The sequence below is a fragment of the Schistocerca serialis genome, chromosome 6 (genome assembly GCF_023864345.2).
Source record: "Schistocerca serialis cubense isolate TAMUIC-IGC-003099 chromosome 6, iqSchSeri2.2, whole genome shotgun sequence".
NCBI lineage: Eukaryota > Metazoa > Arthropoda > Insecta > Orthoptera > Acrididae > Schistocerca > Schistocerca serialis.
The window spans coordinates 250769799-250790980 of record NC_064643.1 but is presented as its reverse complement, the minus strand read 5'-3'; the positions used below and the strand labels follow the sequence as shown (position 1 = coordinate 250790980).

The following is a 21182-nucleotide window of genomic DNA, read 5'->3' as shown; positions in this document are numbered from 1 at the left end:
CAATGAATACTGCTCTCCTCAATGCAGTTGCAGAAGTAAGCGAAGAGAGCATGAAAATGGCAGTCCTGGGGGCAATTCAAGATAAATGTGAAGCAACTAATACCAATGATATAGCAGTTTCCTGAGACAGTTCCTGGATGAAGAGGGGCCATACTTCACTGAATTGAGTTTCAGCAATCATTAATGTCGACACTGGAAAAGTATTTGACTTAGAGATGAAGTCTAAATATTGTTCTGCATGTTCCTTGCACAAAAAATGTATCGACTCAGCTAAAGAAAGAGAATGGCAAGAAGCCCATAAAGTTGTTTGTAGCAGAAATTATGCAGGCTCCAGTGGTGGGATGGAAGCTGCAGGTATGAAATTCATTTTCCTTAGATCCTTGCAAAAATATGGAGTAAGATACTTACAGTATTTAGGACATGGAGACTCTAGTGCTTTTAAGAATGTAGTTGAAAGTCAGCCCTATGGAAAAGATTGCACTATTGAGAAACTGGAGTGCTTAGGCCATATTCAAAAGAGGATGGGTGGACGACTCGGAAGACTTGTTGCAGACAATAAACGCAAGCTACTAGAGGATGGGAAGCCACTGGGAGGTAAAAACAGACTAACAAAGAAGAGAATTGACAGCCTACAAATCTATTATGGTTATGCAATTAGAAGTAACCTCACTAGCTTGGATAGTGCGAGGAAAGCAGTGTGGACCATTTGGTTTCATTACTTGTCGACAGAATCTACACCTCAACATGGTCTCTGTTATAATAAATGGTGCAAAATTTTTGAAAAGTAAGAAAAGTGGGGAAGGTTACAGCCATAAAAATAACCTTCCTTATGAGGTTTCAATGACCGTTAAACTTTTAGAGCACTGGCTTCACCAGAGCTGCTAGAAAAATGTCTGCATGGGAAAACACGGAAGCCAAATGAAAGTTTCAATGCTCTTATTTGGAAAAGATGTCCAAAGACTGTGTTTGTTTCCAATTTGGTGGTGAAGATTTCTGATTTGGAAGCTGCAGCAGTGTTTAATGATGCGAATGTGGCAAGATTTCACATCCTCAGCAGGTTGGGCTTTACACCTGGAGTGTTCACTGAGCAGACACTGCAGATCATCGATAAGTAAAGAATCGCTAAGGTGGAGACTTCAGTCCAGGACATACAAAAAATTGCTAGGCAAAGGAGCAGAGAAGCTAAAAAAGCTGTAGACGATGATGAGGAAGAAATGGAATATGAATATGGGCAGTTTTAGCTAAGGTATGATAGGTTTTTTTTTATACATTTCATCCAAACTTTAAAATGATTTTTCTGCAACGTCAGGTTTTATGCTTTCAGTAACACATATATCAGAAACTACTGGAAGTATTGCAATGAAATTTGGCACACCTATTCTTTTACTTTGAAGCAATATTTAAGTGGAACAAAATTTTAATCGATTATTATACACAGTTTTGTGGTTGATAATATATTGAAAAATTTGCTTGTAAAAAATATTCGAATCCAAAATTTCACAGAAAATAATAGCATTAATTTACAAAAAAGTTACTGCACTTAATTGTACACTTATTAGTGTAGATTATTAAACTATTAAAAAAATTGCCAAATTTGCCTCGAATTATAAAAAGTGTACGTTAAAATAATAATGCAATAAAAGATTCAAAATTATCTCACTGCTTTAGGTTGTTATTAAAAATTCGGATTTTTTTTAAAAAAATCATATTAGATCTCTATACATAGGTGTGAAAAATTTCAATGAGACTGAAGAAAAAAGTGGCAAAGATATGGATTTACAAAAACATCAGTGCAATACCCCTTAAATGCAGGTCGTCAGCCAATGTGTTGTCCGTGGTGAGAGATAATGCCTGAAATTTCGTATTTTTGGCACACTCTTTGTGGACCTCGGGATATTGAATTCCATAATGATATCCGAGCTGGAAGGTCCTGTGCGCCCAGCTCCGACTCTCATTCCACGTTCAAAGTCTGTTAACTCCCGTTGTGCGGCATAATCACGTCGGAAACGTTTTCACATCTATCATCTGAGTACAACTGCTGTCCAGGCAATGCACTGCCCTTTCATACCTTGTGTAAGCGATACTACCGCCATCTGTATGTGCACACATCGCTATCTCACGACTTTCATCATCCTACTGTATAGCTTGCGTCAGGTGTTCCTATCCTCCTCTCCATCGAAAAACCTAAAGAGAAATGAAGCTGCCGGTAAAGAAGGAGAAAACGCAGACTCACCCACGACCTGCAGGGAGACGGGTTCGCTGGTGGCGGTGCGCGCGGAGCCGCCGATGGTGTTGACGGCCTGGCAGACGTACTCTCCCTGCAGCTCGTACGTCACGTTGCCGATGTCGAGGTCGGCGGCGGTGCCGCGCAGCACCTCAGCCACGGCGGCCGGCGCGCCGGCTGCTGCTGGCCCGATGGCTGGGCCGGCGGGCACGCGCTGCAGCCAGCGCAGCTGCGGGGGCGGGTTGCCCTCCGCGTCGCACGAGAAGCGCGCCGGCGAGAACAGCGCCGCCGTCACCAGCCGGTCCGGGCCCACCGACAGGATCTGCGGCGGGTCTGCAAACGGCGCCACACTCTCACAACCGCACCACCACGTCAAGTGCGATCCAGTTTCACTCCTCATTGAACAGTTAATTTATTTTATTCCATTTGCATAACACACTACTGGCCATTGAAATTGCTACACCAAGAAGAAATGCAGATGATAAACGACTATTCATTGGACAAATATATTATACTAGAACTAACATGTGATTACATATTCACGCAATTTTGGTACATAGATCCTGAGAAATTACTACCCACAACAACCACCTCTGGCCGTAATAACGGCCTTGGTACACCTGGGCATTGAGTCAGAGCTTGGACGGCGTGTATAGGTACAGCTGCCCATGCAGCTTCAACACCATAACGCAGTTCATCAATAGCAGTGACTGGCGTATTGTGACGAGCCAGTTGCTCGGCCACCATTGACCGGACGTTTTGAATTGGTAAGAGATCTGGAGAATGTGCTGGCCAGGGTAGCAGTCGAACATTACCTGTATCCAGAAAAGCCCGTAAAGGACCTGCAATATTCAATCGTGCATTATCCGGCTGAAATGTAGGGTTCCGCAGGGATCGAATGAAGGGTAGGGCCACAGGTCGTAACATATCTGAAATGTAACGTCCACTGCTCAAAGTGCCGTCAATCGAACAAGAGGTGACCGAGACGTGTAATGGCACCCCATACCATCACGCCGGTTGATACGCCAGTATGGCAATGACGCATACACGCTTCCAATGTGCGTTCACTGCGATGTCGCCAAACACGGATGCGACCATCATGATGCTGTAAATAGAACCTGGATTCATCCGAAAAAATGACGTTTTGCCATTCGTGCACCCCAGTTCGTCGTTGAGTACACCATCGAAGGCGCTCCTATCTGTGATGCAGCGTCAAGGGTAACCGCAGCCATGGTCTCTGAACTGACAGTCCATGCTGCTGCAAACGTCGTCTAACAGTTCGTGCAGATGATTGTTGTCTTGCAAACTTCCCCATCTGTTGACTCAGGGATCGAGACGTGGCTGCACGATCCGTTACAGCCATGCGGATAAGATGCCTGTCATCTCGACTGCTAGTGATACGAGGCCGTTGGCATCCAGCACGGCGTTCCGTATTACCGTCTTGATGCCACCGATTCCATATTCTGCTAACCGTCATTGGATCTCGACCAACGCGAGCAGCAATGTCGCGATACGATAAACCGCAATCGCAATAGCCTACAATCCGACCTTTATCAAAGTCGGAAACGTGATGGTACGCATTTCTCCTCCTTACACGAGGCATCACAACAATGTTTCGCCAGGCAACGCAAGTCAACTGCTGTTTGTGTATGAGAAATCGGTGGGAAACTTTCCTCATGTGAGCACGTTGCTGGTGTCGCCACCGGCGCCAACCTTGTGTGAATGCTCTGAAAAGCTAATCATTTGCATATCACAGCATCTTCTTGCTGTCGGCTAAATTTCACGTCTGTAGCACGTCATCTTCGTGGTGTAGTAATTTTAACGGCCAGTAGTGTACGTTTCTGAGCATAGCCATCATGGGATAGACATTGAAGACAAGCCTGAAGATTGGCGCTGAAGTGTAAACGGTATTGTCTGTGTGTCAAACATGAGGTGCATCACTTGTTTCAGACAAGGTGACAGAGTTTAAATTTATGATCCTCTATTTAGTACTGCCTTCAATTTATATCTGATGATGGTTTCATAACGTGGTTGTAGTTTTCAGGTGTTTACACGACAGTGTGTAGCTTGTAGCTCCGCCAAACTACTGTTCGGGGTGAAGACCATGACTACTTCAGTGACAAAGTAATGTAGTGCATCGCCTGTTACCACCTCAAGTTCAATATTTACATTTAATCAACGTACTTTGAAATTATTTATTCGTGTATTCTCACATAGATTTTTAAGATTGTCATCTCATTATAACATAGAGAACTGACGCTATATTCACTGAATTAGGCTCCCACTCTGTAAGAGCTGAGTTAACATACACGTCTACTTGTCCGAACTGAGAATTTTCGCAGTTTTTCATAAGACATTTAAGATAATTACAAACAACACTGCAGATCCCCTTCTATCTCTTTTTCCAATCTGAGCTTAGGTTCAATCCCAAATTTTCTTTACTCTCGTTACCGACAGAAGAAGTAATGCAATTGCCGTAACATTTCGTACAGAGGGTGGGTCACAGACTATTGCCACGTACAATAACTCCGAAAGTATGATATTAGCTGACAACTTTGTGGGACAAGTGTTGCGTGGGACAACGGGGTCCATAATATGACGTTGGTCTTTTGTTGCTAGATGGGGTCGGGCCAGATATATGGAGGCAACTTTTTTTTTCTTTTAATGGGATGCTATAGTTTCATACTTATATTCTGACAGCGGCTATCGAGGCGAATCCAATGATGTGTTACAGTAAGGTCTCTGAAGGTCAACGAAGGTCGAAAAGGTGGCATGAGCAGCCGTTTCCAGAAGGAGATCGAAGTGATGACCATTGTTATGAATGCAGTGCTGCAATCTTCTTATCATGGATTGAGTGGTTTTCCTTATCACATCGGCAATTATCGAAACACGTGCCCCGACAATTCTGTCTCGTACATCGTACAAATGGTAAATATTCGCCGAATAGGCGTAACCATCTAACGTGCCAATAACATGTAAACACCATTCGACAGTTTCGCAATGCAACACTAATAGGAACGGTAAGAGTTGTATCGTCGAATGAAGCGAATCTGAATGATGTATTCCTTCCGAGAACAAGCTGATATGCTTCCATTTCCGGAGTATGCCAACGAAATTCAGCGAGAGCTAGAGACTCATACGCTGAAAGATGTCATCAACTTAATCACCCTACACGTCGAACATTTAATTATGTGTATGACAAACTGAGAAAAACTGGATCTTTAACGCTTCGGAAACATATTCTTGCCACTGTGGTTCGAGATCCTTTTGTTAGTTCACGTCAAATCGCAAGGGAATCTGGCACGAACCAGAGTAGTGTTGTTCGTGTTCTGCATCGCCGTAAATATCATCCTTAGCATATCAGTCTCCACGAAGAATTAACTGGTGCGAATTCTTTGCGTCACATTGAATCCTGCGGATGGGCTCAACTTCAGATTCAAAGGGATGACTCATTCATTAATTTGATTTTATTTACTGACGAGGCTACATTCACGAACCGTGGGAATGTTAATTTGCGTAACATGCATTACTGGGCAACTGAATATCCATGTTGGCGGCGGCAAGTTGCACACCAAAAACCGTGGTCGGTAAATGTGTGGTGTGGTATTCTGGAGGACAGAATTATAGGCCCTACTTCATCGAGGAAATCTTCATGGTAGGAACTACACCACATTCCTGTAAGAAACATTAGGTCTATTATTGGAAGAAATACCTCTAGAAACAAGGAACAGAATGTGGTATCAACACGATGGGTATCCGGCACATTTTTCGCTGATGGCTAGAAATGAGTTGCAGAGACAATTCCCAAATCGTTGGATTCGCCTCGATAGCCGCTATCAGAAAATAAGTACCAAGCTATAGTATCCCATTTAAAAAAGCAAAGCTGACCTTCATATCTCTGACGCGACACATCCAGCAACAAAAAACACACGTCATATTATGGCCCCCGTTATATGCAACTTTTGTTTCAGCTGTATCATACTTTAGGAGCTATACTTGGTGGTATTAGTTAGTAACTCACCCTGTTTATTTATAGAGCTATACAACCAAAGGTAGAAAGTAACCATGTTACGCAGCTTTCGTTTCATGTTACATACTACTACTACCAGCCTTCTCTTTCAGATGCGCCACAAAAATCATTTAATCCGGCGCAAATATTACCATAATAACAGGTATACTTCTCCAAACCTACAGTTACTTCATCTCCGGGCTTCAAGTTAACCAATGTAGACACCATCAACTTCATTAAAATTCTGTAAACGTAACTATGTATGTAGTTCCGTTACATCCATCACACCCAGACTATGAACAATACGAGGTTTGTCCGCGTCCTTTTATGCGTCATAATGTTTTCCATGAAACAATATTATCCAGTCATTGAGCACAATCTCTTTTAGTATGCGTTAAACTATATAACGTTTATTCGTCGTATTATCGTCGTTAATCCGTCAGGTCCAGTTTCAGCGTGTCTCCCAGAATCCAAAACGTAGCGTTCTAACGCACGCTGCTGCCCCTGCGCGTCGTTTTGCTCATCTACTAGCACTCCTGAAAGGGGTATGAGGACGCCGGTGTTCTTACTAGTTTTTATTCAGCCTTCTGTGATCGTTAAGTCTTTTTTCCTTTAATATTACAAGTTTTGGATTTATGAATCGTCCATCTTCAGAACTATAGTCGATACACAATGATTCCTCTTTAAGTGCTAAGTAGCCTTTATTTAACACAGTATTCTGTGTTCCACTTTAGATTCAGGAATATGTAGCTTTTTCCATTACTCCTGACTGTGGTTGTGTACATGCGTGAACATACGCTAATTCCTAGGTGTACTGTGAAGGCTGCGGCATACAGAACTGACATCGATATACTGTGAGTGGCCAGTGCACCTGTCCGCGGAGCATATGAACGAGGTTAGATCTGATGGGTGATTATTCACGACCATACATGGGTGGTTTGATGGACAAGAGCATGTGATGTACATATGGTCAACTCGCTCGAAGGACTAAATCCCTAATGCAATGGGTGGGTGACAAGAAATGCAGCCCTAAAACTGTTATCTCGAATCTCTGCTGGTCGTCAGAGCGCGCTTTTATTGGAAACCGAGGCGTCTCCGCATATGGCGTATGGCGCCCTCATTCTCAATGTGTGGAGACATCACACTGCGAGATCATTTCTTTCTGTGCTGACATTTCATCAAAAACGGCGTCACCAAGGCCAATGAACAACGTTGTACCTGCTTCACTATGTCTCATTCCATGATATAACTAAGAGTTATTTGCAGCACTTTAAGGCGGGATTCACTATTATTTCATTCTTCACCTCCTGGTGTAGCCAATGACCCTTATCCTTTAATAGTGTGAAAAGGAAACTTTCTCCCTATTCCATATCCAAAACCGTTACGTAGTAATCTATAATCATCCAGCCCCCTAAACTATGAATACTAAGAAATCCTCATCTAGTAACCATTCAAAGTGGGTCCACAATACCCTTAAAGCAGTAAATGGGCATAGTTGAGGAATATACACTCCTGGAAATGGAAAAAAGAACACATTGACACCGGTGTGTCAGACCCACCATACTTGCTCCGGACACTGCGAGAGGGCTGTACAAGCAATGATCACACGCACGGCACAGCGGACACACCAGGAACCGCGGTGTTGGCCGTCGAATGGCGCTAGCTGCGCAGCATTTGTGCACCGCCGCCGTCAGTGTCAGCCAGTTTGCCGTGGCATACGGAGCTCCATCGCAGTCTTTAACACTGGTAGCATGCCGCGACAGCGTGGACGTGAACCGTATGTGCAGTTGACGGACTTTGAGCGAGGGCGTATAGTGGGCATGCGAGAGGCCGGGTGGACGTACCGCCGAATTGCTCAACACGTGGGGCGTGAGGTCTCCACAGTACATCGATGTTGTCGCCAGTGGTCGGCGGAAGGTGCACGTGCCCGTCGACCTGGGACCGGACCGCAGCGACGCACGGATGCACGCCAAGACCGTAGGATCCTACGCAGTGCCGTAGGGGACCGCACCGCCACTTCCCAGCAAATTAGGGACACTGTTGCTCCTGGGGTATCGGCGAGGACCATTCGCAACCGTCTGCATGAAGCTGGGCTACGGTCCCACACACCGTTAGGCCGTCTTCCGCTCACGCCCCAACATCGTGCAGCCCGCCTCCAGTGGTGTCGCGACAGGCGTGAATGGAGGGACGAATGGAGACGTGTCGTCTTCAGCGATGAGAGTCGCTTCTGCCTTGGTGCCAATGATGGTCGTATGCGTGTTTGGCGCCGTGCAGGTGAGCGCCACAATCAGGACTGCATACGACCGAGGCACACAGGGCCAACACCCGGCATCATGGTGTGGGGAGCGATCTCCTACACTGGCCGTACACCACTGGTGATCGCCGAGGGGACACTGATTAGTGCACGGTACATCCAAACCGTCATCGAACCCATCGTTCTACCATTCCTAGACCGGCAAGGGAACTTGCTGTTCCAACAGGACAATACACGTCCGATGTATCCCGTGCCACCCAACGTGCTCTAGAAGGTGTAAGTCAACTACGCTGGCCAGCAAGATCTCCGGATCTGTCCCCCATTGAGCATGTTTGGGACTGGATGAAGCGTCGTCTCACGCGGTCTGCACGTCCAGCACGAACGCTGGTCCAACTGAGGCGCCAGGCGGAAATGGCATGGCAAGCCGTTCCACAGGACTACATCCAGCATCTCTACGATCGTCTCCATGGGAGAATAGCAGCCTGCATTGCTGCGAAAGGTGGATATACACTGTACTAGTGCCGACATTGTGCATGCTCTGCTGCCTGTGTCTATGTGCCTGTGGTTCTGTCAGTGTGATCATGTGATGTATCTGACCCCAAGAATGTGTCAATAAAGTTTCCCCTTCCTGGGACAATGAATTCACGGTGTTCTTATTTCAATTTCCAGGAGTGTATCTCATGAGCATCATCAGGCAAATGTGGCATCGACCTTCCTCCATATCCTTAAACAACTCGTTCTCCGCCTTGGTTCCGATACTCGACTGCCTGCTGCCGTCCGTATGTTATGTCTGACCAACTGAAATACATCGTAGGTCTGCTGTAAATTTCGAGTTCCAACACCACAGTGTATCTGTCCATTATCACAAAACAGCTCTGGCTTGGTATCGGGCCTGTAGCATATTTCACGTCCTTTCATTTCCACACTTTCACGTCCTTCTGTAAACCAGCCTCAGGGTAAGCCATGAGACGTACCCATCCAACTTGCCCATATGTGGCCTTGCAAAAGAAGATTACAATCAACGCTCTTCTTCTGTAACTTATATTGTAAACCTTGTCAATTGATATATCCCAACAGAGACTTCCTTTCATATAACCTTTTCGTAAACATTCTTTCCACACCTTTCCCTCAGAAATTTCGTAACTATACGAGAGCCTCATCTATCACAGTTCTTACAGAGCAGAACTGTTCACATCACCATCAACGCTTTTTGTATATTACTTATTTAATAAGCACCCGTTGAAAATTATTTATATATTATTTTAATTTTATTTGATCCTGCCTGCCCACCCCGTACAGGAACGGATTCAAATGTTCAAACGTGTGTGATATCTTATGGGGCTTAACTGCTAGGGTCATCAATCCCTAAGCTTACACAATACTTAACCTAAATTATCCAAAGGACAAACACACACACCCATGCCCGAGGGAGGACTCGATCCTGCGCCGTGACCAGCCGCACAGTCCATGACTGCAGCGCCCTAGACCGCGCGGCTAATCCCTCGCGGCAGGAAGGGATTATTTAAATTTAGACGCTCTGTAGAGAACTTTTCAACTATTATTAGTAACGAAATGGTGTGAAACGAGGCTTGTCACAGGATATATGTGCGTGATACCGGTAAATGGAAGGTACATGACGTCATTTTACAAATTCCTACATGACTCACTGGCTTGAAATCACGGCAACATTATACTTTCTTTCTTTCTAAATGACGAATTATTGCTCTGAGCACTATGGGACTTAACTTCTGAAGCCATCAGTCTCCTAAAATTTAGAAATACTTAAACCTAACTAACCTAAAGACATCACACCCATCCATGCCCGAGGCAGGATTCGAACCTGCGACCGTAGCTGTCGCGCGTTTCCAGACTGTAGCGCCTAGAACCGCTCGGCCACCCCGGTCCGCTGACGAATTGTCCCAGAACATTTTACATGTCATTATGCAGTGTAAATAAGCAATGTATGTTAGAAGTTTAAGTGGTTTGCTACGAAAGTATTTGTACATAATTGAGGAGCTCAGTATCATGTTACTTCGAATAACAGTTTTCATCAATACGTAGAGACTAAAATTTGGAGCATTCTCCCCTTCTAACTGACTCATGTCCATGTGTTTCTTCAATCGGTGGCATGACTGTATTTACCGCACAGAACTGAAAACAGTTTGTTTCCTCAAAAATAAGACAGAATTCATTTTCTGGAAACTGATTAATAATTCTTTAATGTAGGCTTTCACGGCCGATGTTGTCTTCAGTTAAAACTTCCGGGCTGAAAGGCCGTGGTCGATGTATAAAATTTCTACCTGACGTTTCGTCTCCAGCTGCGGGAGACATCTTCTGAGGTCGCCCGGCTACTGCCGGATAACATTAACAGTTTCTTTTTCTTGTTTCCTGTTTTTTTTCTTTCCCTCTTGTCAAGTTTATTAAAACACTAGCAAAGTGTGCAAACACGATGCCTCCTGCATGTTAGGTGGAAGGGCATTCACCTATAGTATAATGAATAGGAGTGGACCAAAAATTGAAGCTTATGGAGCTTCCTTCGTGATTGCTGCCCACACACTAAAACATGATTTTTATAACTTGTGCTTTCTGTTTATAATGATTGAGGTGATGACAGTGACTGAATGCAACATAAACAGCTAAATGGCTGTTTGGAAAGCTGATTTACTGATGTTTAAGGCTGTTTCGAGCCAACAATAAGTGCGCACTAAGCCAGCAGGCAGTAGGTCAGAGAAGGCGCGCTGGGGCGGAGCAGCGGTACTCACACTTGACGTCGATGTCCACGGCGAGGCGGCGGCTGGTACCGACTGAGTTCTGCGCGGAGCAGGTGTAGGTGCCGGAGTTGCGGCGCATGGCGGGCGCCAGCCGCAGCCGCGAGTCCACGCTGGCCACTTCGCCCGCGAGCCGCCACACCACGCGAGCCGCCGGGTTGGCGTCCGCCTCGCAGCGCAGCTCTACGTGCGACACGCCCTCCTCCACGTCGCCGGTCGGGACGCCGCTCAGCCGCACCTCTGGCGCGTCTGTGGGCACAGCGCGGCTAAATAAGTAAAGGCTGCACTCAGACAGGGAAACGGAAGCCACCGCTTCCACACCAGCCGTTCGAGCTTCGTGGCGGATATCGGGCAATAATGCTCGAATTCGTCACCAAGAAGGACCTCCACACCACCAACTCGAACCCAATCTTCACGCCCAGCGACTGGGGCTTCATCTTGGAGGATGCGGTCGCGAGGCTGAAGAAGGAAGTTCGAGATGGAGAGAGGAAGCTCTCACCCGAGCTTGAGTCCGCGCTGAACAACATAGCGCGAGATGGGAAGAACAACTAGTACCGCAGGAACATCCAACGTCACCGCCAGCATGCCTGCTTGCTGGCAACCAGGATTCATGACCAGGCAACGCGCAAGGACCATCCAGAACGAAAGGCAACACCATTCTAACCCGTGAGGATCTTGGAGGAACAGCTATACTAAGTTTAGACTCTATACCTCAGGCCAAGGATCAGGTCCGTATGTTTAGCGTCAGCGTCAGCGTCAGGCAGGTGGCACCCTACTGATTTACAGCATTGAAGTGAGTTACTTGGTAAGTGACGTTTAAGACCCGTGACAAGTACGAGAGGCTTTCAGTAAGCAATATAAAACTATTTTCTGTAAGAAGGTATTCAGGATTCCAGTACACCACATTATTCCCCATTCTTTTGGCTGAAAACCCTATTTTTCCGCATAATGTTCATTCAATGCAGCGGCGTTACGCAGCCTTTCTGGGAGGGCCCGTGTGCCCGCTTGGTTCCTTTCTACTGGTCGACGCCGGAGTCAATGTTTTGCTGCATCACTATCCTCCCAATTATCCACGTAATGCCTCTCACAGGATGCATCCTTCACTGGGAAAACAAGTGCATTTCGGAAGATGCGAGACCCGGGCTGTAAGGTGAACGAGGGAGAGCGGTCCAATGGAGTTTTCTGAGTTCCTCTCAGGTACGCAGAGATGTGTGAAGCCTCGGGTTTTCATGGAGAAAGGAAATCTCGTTGCCATTTTTGTGGCGACGAACACTCTGAAGTCATTTCTTCACTTTCAAAAGTGGTTCAAATGGCTCTGAGCACTATGGGACTTAACTTCTAAGGTCATCAGCCCCTAGAACTTAGAACTAATTAAACCTAACTAACCTATGGACATCACACACATCCATGCCCGAGGCAGGATTCGAACCTGCGACCGTAGCGGTCGCGCGCTTCCAGACTGTAGCGCCTAGAACCGCTCGACCACCTCGGCCGGCTTCACTTTCCTGAGGGTAGCACAACACAAGTCAGAGTTGTTCGTTGCACCATGATGGAGGACGTAAAAGAGAATAATCGCTTAAGAGTACCGAATATTGTTGCCGTGACTTGACTAGCTGGGATGCGGCTTTAAACTCTTTCTTTGTAGGAAAGAAGGTGTGGTGCCACTACATGGATTGCCGTTTTGTTTACGGTTCGAAGTGATGAACCGATGTTTCACTGCCTGTGACGATGTTCGAAATATAATTGTCAGGATCAGCTTGGTAAAGGGCAAGCAATTCCTGACTGATGGTCCTTCGTTGCTCTTTACTGTTAGGCGGCGAGGAATTCGGCGGTCACACCCCTTTGAGTACCCAACTGGTGGACGAGTGTGTCAACACTACCAACAGAGATATCCAGTTGTGCATCGAGAGGTTTTGTTGTGATCTGTCGCAGGAGAGTGTCCGCACCTTCCAGAATTGCAGGAATCACAGCTGCATGCGACCGGCCGGCACGCGGGAGACCGGAAAGGTTTGCGCGACATTACCGAGGTGATGACAGACGCCTCACCCAACGGCTCACTGCGCTTTCAGTTCACTGCCAGGTACACGTATGCATTCTGCGAGAGCCTATGAATATCTCCGATGCTCTGGTTTTCTGCCAAAAGAAGTCCAACGACAGCTCTCTGCGTGAAACGCAACTACGCTACAGGCGCCGTTTTAAAGGCTACTTACAGTGCCACAAGGTTGTGGAACTTCTTGAAACTATTGGAGCTGAAGCGGGATTATTCCACTATGTCCCATAGCAAATTCCGCATTTTTTGAAACGAGATTGACCGAGAACGAAAAGTGTGTTGCTGTGCTTATTGATCCGCGTGAGATTAGCCGAGCGGTCTAGAGCGCTGCAGTCATGGGCTGTGCGGCTGATCCCGGCGGAGGTTCGAGTCCTGTCTCGGGCGTGGGTGTGTGTTTGTCCTTAGGATAATTTATCTTAAGTAGTGTGTAAGCTTAGGGACTGATGTCCTTAGCAGTTAAGTCCCATAAGATTTCGCACACACATTTGTACTTATTGAAGGCCCTCGTACACCGAAGGGATGATGCTGTTGTGTATAGTTAAGCCTCGGCACTATAAAGCTGTATCGAGAGGCTGGAAGACCTGCAGGGGCTAGACGTTTGATGCAGAGCTTGGATGCTGACTGTCAACGTAAATCAAGGTAACGCATTGAGCATAAACAGGCAGAAAGCAAGTTATTTCAGGATTACAATACTGCAATACAGTCAGTGGAAGCAGTCACATCTAATAAACGTAAAGGAGTAAGTGTACGGAAAGATTTAATGTGGAAGGCTACATAAATAACCTGTTGATTGGTTGACTTGGCGGAGGGGTCCAGCTAGCTAGGTCATCGGCCCCATCGGATTAGGGAAGGATGAAGAAGGAAGTCGGGCATGTCCTTTCAAAGGAACCATACCGGCACTTGCCAGAAGCGAGTTAGGGGAATCACGGGAAACCTAAATCAAGATAGCCGGACGCGGATTTGAACCGTCGTCCTCCCGAACAGTAGTCCAGCGTGCTAACCACTGCACCACTTCAACCGGTAAATCACAGGTAAGGCACATACATTGCACACTGGAAAAATTCTCAGGAAATATAATCCATTCACAATGATGGTAGCCTACAAAACCCTCGTTCCATCAATACTTCAAATTGTCGTCAGTTTTGTATCCATAATAGCTAAGAGTGATACAGAAATGTTGCGTTACAGGTTCAGTTACAAAACTGAAAGCACCTGTGTCGGCAGATATTTATCCTGGATGTGACGAGACCCAAAATTTTCAGTTTTTGATGTGATTGGCTTGGACAGTTACGAGAAGTTGAAAGGTATACATAGTAGTCAAATATCCATACTAGTAGAATGTAATTATCATGAGAAACACGAGTTTTTTTGAATGTTTGACACTACGATCATCTTCGCATGCCTGAATACCTGCGTGATATATTCTTAGACCACGAGAGGCTGTGATTTTGAGCAGAGCTCGGCCAAATAAGGCAAGAAGTCGCAATTGTGAGCAGTTGCGGCTGGAGAGCGAGAGAGTGTTGTTTCATGGCGAAGTGAGGAGCCTGGATGGCCAATGTGCCACACCAAGAATGAATACGTCATTTGAGGTTATGTAAATAAGAATTAAGGACCAACGATGATTTTTTAAATGATTGTATAGAGGGACAGGCACTATGGAAAAACGTAATCTGCATTAATTTTTTATTTGCTGAAAATACTCCTTCAGTAATTAGTTTAAAGATTTAACTGAACTTAACAATATTTATGTGTAACTACCCAAGAAGTATCATTCATATGTTCAGTATTTTAATTAGTTTCGCCCCACCACTCTTAGTTAAAAATATATCACTTGGAAACTGCAGAGTAAATTGTAATATAAAGTCTTCACTGTGTTTAATGATCTCTACGGGACTGGTATCAACGGAAGGCTACCAGCCTTGTGTTCAGTATTTCAGTTTTTTCCCTCCCCCCAATGTTAAAGTATTTCACGAAAAGGGCAAACAGTGAAAAACAGTTCTTTCAAGATCGTGTGCAAAAGAACTTTTTACGATGTTTGACAGTGCGAAGGAAAAATCATACTTTATGTTAGAAAGAGTCATTTCCGTCTCATTCAATGAAATCAACATAATTTCAAAATATTTTCCTTATCATTTACAAATATTTCATGAAGCTGATCCCTATAGGTAGATGGAAAGTAAGTTGATAAAACCTGCAATGTCACACCTCCCAATATTGTGTGGACAGTCAACCCTATTTTCAAAAAATAGGAACAAGAAAAAAGTCTGAAACAAAAGAAAAGAAGGCAAAGTGTTACACGGTGATTTCTTTCAGCACATCACTTTGCAGCACGCAGACGGAGCAGGCAAAAATCTGTTGTAGGGCCTGAATGAACATTTTGTGAAAGAATTAAGATTAGTTTTCATTTACAGCATTTCATTTAAATTCAGTAGATGCCTTTCCTAACAGGGTACAGTTTTCTTTGCTTAACAGTTGACCATTGTGTGTAGTTGTTTCATAATACAGTCATTCTGAGTTTTCTTGCGAACTATTCTGTATTTTCAATCTAATTTACAGAGAGCCGGATGCGTTGAAGATTGATTGATATCGCACTCACGAAAAGAAATTTTTACAGGTAAACTCGTGTTTAAAAGTGGGTTAGCGAAGGCGATTCTAGATCGAAATCTGTAACGGACGTTTAGAATATTGTTTTCTGTTTGTACACACTGGTTGCCAGCTACCAGCTAAAATCCTATTTAACACTTACAAAATTTCATACCGCATGTGACATAATGCTATAGTTGCCTAAATGAGATATTTAGTGGAATCATAGGAAATCATTTCTAGAAGTTCAAGAGAATGATATAATGTAATATTCCAGGCAGCAATGCTGAAATATTCCAGGCAGATACAAGTGTCACTTCTTACACGGTCTAGCTGTCTTTTGCCTCCGGGTCCTTATGCCCGAAAGCCCCACGGAGATGCTCTGCCAACAACACCGGAGAACGCTAAAAGAAAGGCTTTATGTAACAAGGTGTAGTTTGCGGATAAAATTAAGGAAAGTGAACAAATTTATTGCTTCCTCTTACGTGTGCCTCGCGAAATGATCATGAAGGTAACATTAGAGAGATTCGAGTTTACATGGCGATTACCAACAATCGTTCTTCCAGTGAATCATTCAATTCTAACAAGAAAGTGGGTAACTGACAGAGGTATAAGTAGTACCTCCGACAAATACTATCAAGTTGGCTTGCGGCGTATGGATGTGGATGTATGCAAAGATCACTATGCTTCGTTTTCCGCAGGTATGAAAATGCGGTTTTAAGTCCATCACCGGCGAAATTCGCTTAAAAACATTAAGCACTGCGAAGCTCTCTGTAATGCCTTCAAGAATGTCAAACAATCTTTCCATTATTTCAGTTGGGACTGAAGGTATGTTCGTTTTTTAAAAACATGAATTATTCCTGTCTGGGAAACAGTTTAAAACCTATGAAATCATATCTTTATAGCTCGTGGACTCAATGAAAGACGGTTTCCTAATTGAATAGTAAACTACCTCCCGGTAACGGATATATGCCATGTTTTGTTTCTCACTGAATTCGTTTTTACGAGTTACGAATAATGACCTTTTTTTGAAGATTTGTCAATACGAAACTAGTAACAAATAAGACGGTTTGTGCGATTGATTTTCTCAAAAAACTTGCAAATTCTGATGCGTATGGTATAGAATATAATATCTTTAAGGAAAAAAATCTGTTCTTAATTGTAATTACGTCCGGAGCTATGGTGGTAATTGAGGATTAGCAGGCACAACTTTTGGGGCAGTCGAACCAGCAAACGCTGTTGTAATTGAGGATAACCTTCCAACGGCGTATTGTGGGGGGGGGGGGGGGGGGGGTTGAAGGGAGAGAGATAAATCAGCTGCCATGTAACTTAAACTGGATTAACATGTCTCCTATTTCTGACCGAAATTAGGACTGACATGAATCGTATCATGTCACGTAAAAATTCTGATGCGCAAGCACAATAGCCCAGGGACAAGTAGGATATGATTTTTATCAACGAGTTTGCGAAATTTTCGCAACAGATTCGATGTGAGTGTAATAAGAATAACATGGGTAGTTTTTCTAGGAAGCATATAAGTAGCCTTTTACTCCAGTTATCAATACTGTGTTTCAGATATTTATTACAAATACCGGTGTTTGCGTATTTAAGGAAACATTAAAGCAGTTACGTTGAATCCATCGGAAGGCAACATGCAAAAACGACTTTTGCCACGTCCAGAAGAAGATGCATATAAACCGAAATTAGCAATACATTTCAGAGCTGTTTGTACAGCAGATGCTGGTGTTTATAAATTTGTTCTTCTGCAGAGGGACAGAAAAAAAACACAGTTACAGGTGTCAAGATGTCAGCTACATACAGACACTTTTCCAAGCAGTCGCCGACATTCGTTATGCACTCCTGCCCATGATATACGAGCAGGCCGCACTCGTAAAACTTCGAACCACTGAGACCGGTCGCTCTCTTAACGCTTTGCCAACAGCATCTGAGCCTGAAAATGTTGACCGCGATCATTCATAGACCCAAGGAGATGGAAGTCTTAAGGAGACAGAGCTGAACTGTATTTAGGGTGTGGTAGAACATTCCACACAAATTTAGCAAATGACTTCCATGTTCGCGAAACTGTTGTGGAACTTGACGTTATCGTATCGTCTTTTCTCTGACCGAAATGGAAGATAGGACTTTCCTCTTAGTCATTGTTGTTTTGTGACATTGTGGAAATGGTGGTAGGTTTAGGCTCCGTGACGTCCAAAAGGATCACAGCCATCCTATCCCAAAAGACTTCTGATATCACTTCGCCTGCAGATGGCACTGTCTTGAAATTCGTTTTTAATGTACATTCCGTATTTTCGTTGACACATTTGCAGAAAGGTTTTATATCATTAATTGATATCGGCTACCACTGAGCAACATCACACAACGATTGCAAACAGCACTTGGTTATCACTAAATAATGCTCTGTCAAACATGGTTAGAGTTAGAAAAGGAAATAGTTTATGATCATCTGATGCTGCATTACATCATTAAGATGTTTGTTATTGGTAGATGATGTCGGTTAACGAATGATGTCGGTTAACGACATAGAATTATTTTCCGTGCTTATGTTAAAGAAAATGTTAAGAGTACGTTAAAAGTGAATTACTACTGCCATGACAAAATGTCATTTCACTAACTTCCTATTAGATTCCAGCTCGTATTGCTGAAACCAGGTCTCATCTCCGGTGATAGCGACGTCTAAGACATTACAGCTGACGTTCAGCTGTGCATGCAATTCCTTGGTCGTAGTTTTCCGATCAACAGGGATGAGTTCGGGACGCCGTTCATTATCATGAAAGACTGGGTTGTCACTTACCCAGCACGTCCGTTTCACCACCACTGAAACACTGTATCAACCACTTCACATCGTTCACATCTATTGCACCGTTTCCATATACAATTAGCTAGTGTCTAAGGAATGCAGCTTGTTAATCAGTGAATAGTTAAGTAGTGTATCTCAAACATGTGTGTTTTACATTCAACAATATTCGCAGGGCTTTGGAACAAAGAAAACATCTCCGTAAAGATTGAAAAGTTAGAACTACACGGAAATTATGTGGCGCGAGAGCTCAAAGGTGGTGGAATAACGGACGCATTAATGACGGAATGATCCTCATCAACTCTGTTAGGTGAAAATATTAAATAGCAGTAATAATAATAATGCGTGTAGCTCGGCCGCCCCACCTACTGGAAACACGGCCGCGTGTTGAAAGTGTTTTCAGTTGACGCCACTTTGGCGACTTTCGTACCAATGAGGAAGAAACGATGATAAGGACAACACAACTCGCAGCTCCCTGTGTGTGTGTGTGTGTGTGTGTGTGTGTGTGTGTGTGTGTGTGTGTGTGTGTGTGTGCGTACGTGTGTGCGCGCGCGTGCTAGTGCGTGTGTGGTTCATATACATACCGTTTTCCTAAAATTTCTTCACAGGAATATGTACGAAATTCCTTTACTACGGTGTGCGGTGGAGAATACTTCACACACAACTAAAGTCGCGTCCCTTCTCCGTCCCAATCATTACGAAAATGGCTCTGAGCACTATGGGACTTAAATTCTGAGGTCATCAGTCCCCTAGAACTTAGAACTACTTAAACCTAACTAACCTAAGGACATCGCACACATCAATGCTAGAGGCAGGATTCGAACCTGGGACCGCAGCGGTCTCGCAGTTTCAGACTGAAGCGCCTAGAACCACTCGGCCACTGCGGCCGGTCCCAATCATTACGATTCAACAATTGTCGGTAACCCTCAGTAGAAGAATGATATTTTCTGATTTTACCGTCGTAGTTCTATCCCAACACACAAATATGCAATAAGAATAAACTTAACTTCACTCGCAGAAATATTCGTCGATCTGCTTCAAATTGTCTATCCCATTTTCGGCACATCTGATCATGACGAAGAACTGTAGTAAGGAAAGATTTTAAAGGGCCGTCGACGAAAATGTCGTTATAAACTCGGAACAGGCTCACGGCAGCACAGATTTAACTGGGACTAGATCATACATTTTTCAGTAGAAACCATCTCAGTGCTATAATGCACATCTTATGGATGACTAATATTATTTTTTATTTTGATAACCAGTTTCAACCTTTTATCCAAATTAGCACCATATGCATATCATGCTTCAAAGTGAAGTTTGTCCACCATCGTCATTTTGAAGCACTAGTTTGCTGTTGTATTTCATTTTGTATTTGAAAATAATTCATCTACCAGGTCGAAATTTATCAGGGAGGTTGTTTTTCGTTACGATAACGCTGACTGCGGTAGTGCTAAGGCGTCAAATTTTCGCTTATTAAATCTAATTATTTGCTTGAACCCCCGAAAACCTCAATTTGTTTGCTGAAAAGAGGACATTCCTGTAGTATACGAGTCTCCTTTAATGTTCGAGAAGATAAAATGCCTCAATAATACAGTTTGGTTTCATCATCTTTGCAAGGTGTCCATTATTATAGTGCGATGAAACGTTATCTGACCCTAAAACGGAAACTTTACTGCAATCTCACGCACAGTTTAACTATTTTGTAACTGTGATCGACAAGTACCAGTTACCAATATTTTAACAAAACAAACCTTTGTCGTAATTGCTCTCGCTCCCTCTAAATCACGGCAATACCAGCTCATTTTAAGACATTGCTGCTAATGTAACAGCAAAGTATTTTCTTCCCCAGAACACTTTTAGTAGTGTGGGGAATCGCCAGATGACAGGTCTGATTTGTATTTGTACCTCTGCTCTGTTACATGGAGTAGAAATATCTCTGGAGTGAGTATTGCGTTCCGCGCATGTTGGCAACGGTGAGATGGAACTGTCACGTGATTTCCGGATGACGTTGTTTAAGACAAATTCACATCGGCCGCCTGGTCAATTCAAGTCACGTCAAAATAATTGACAATTTGTATCAAATGGAGGCATTCACACAAGTCGTCAACGGACCGCCACGTCACGTCACGGCACGTCGAAATTTCTCAGGAAAAAGTTTTTACTGTATCATCGTCTGCTAACGACGTAAGTTAACCCATTTTCGCCGCGCTCAGTTGTGTTACAATAGTGGATTTGATTCTTTTTGTCTTTTGAATTTTCATTTTATTATTAATATTGGTTTTTGTGGAAAATTGCAGGTGTTCCATGATAACCGAACAGAGACGACGCCCATATAGTATATAAACAAGAAAATGAGTTAATGAAGCAATTTACATTGAATAATTTACATTAAGTTCAGCTTCAATGAATGAGATAAATACACTTGTTTAAGGGTTAATTAGTTACATAAGGAAAGAGAAAACCACAATGGAAATGTACA

The 21182-nt window shown here is 44.0% G+C and overlaps 1 protein-coding gene across 1 annotated transcript in view; it reads right to left on the bottom strand.

Moving 5' to 3' along the window:
* The window catches only part of LOC126484811 (irregular chiasm C-roughest protein), a 410474-nt gene that overhangs the window by 38164 nt on the left and 351128 nt on the right, over positions 1-21182 (bottom strand). The window contains exons 7-8 of the mRNA XM_050108408.1: positions 11250-11504; positions 2234-2557 (exon numbers count right to left, since the gene is read on the bottom strand). Of these exons, the coding sequence (XP_049964365.1) occupies positions 2234-2557; positions 11250-11504 (579 nt within the window). The remainder of the gene's footprint in view (positions 1-2233; positions 2558-11249; positions 11505-21182) is intronic.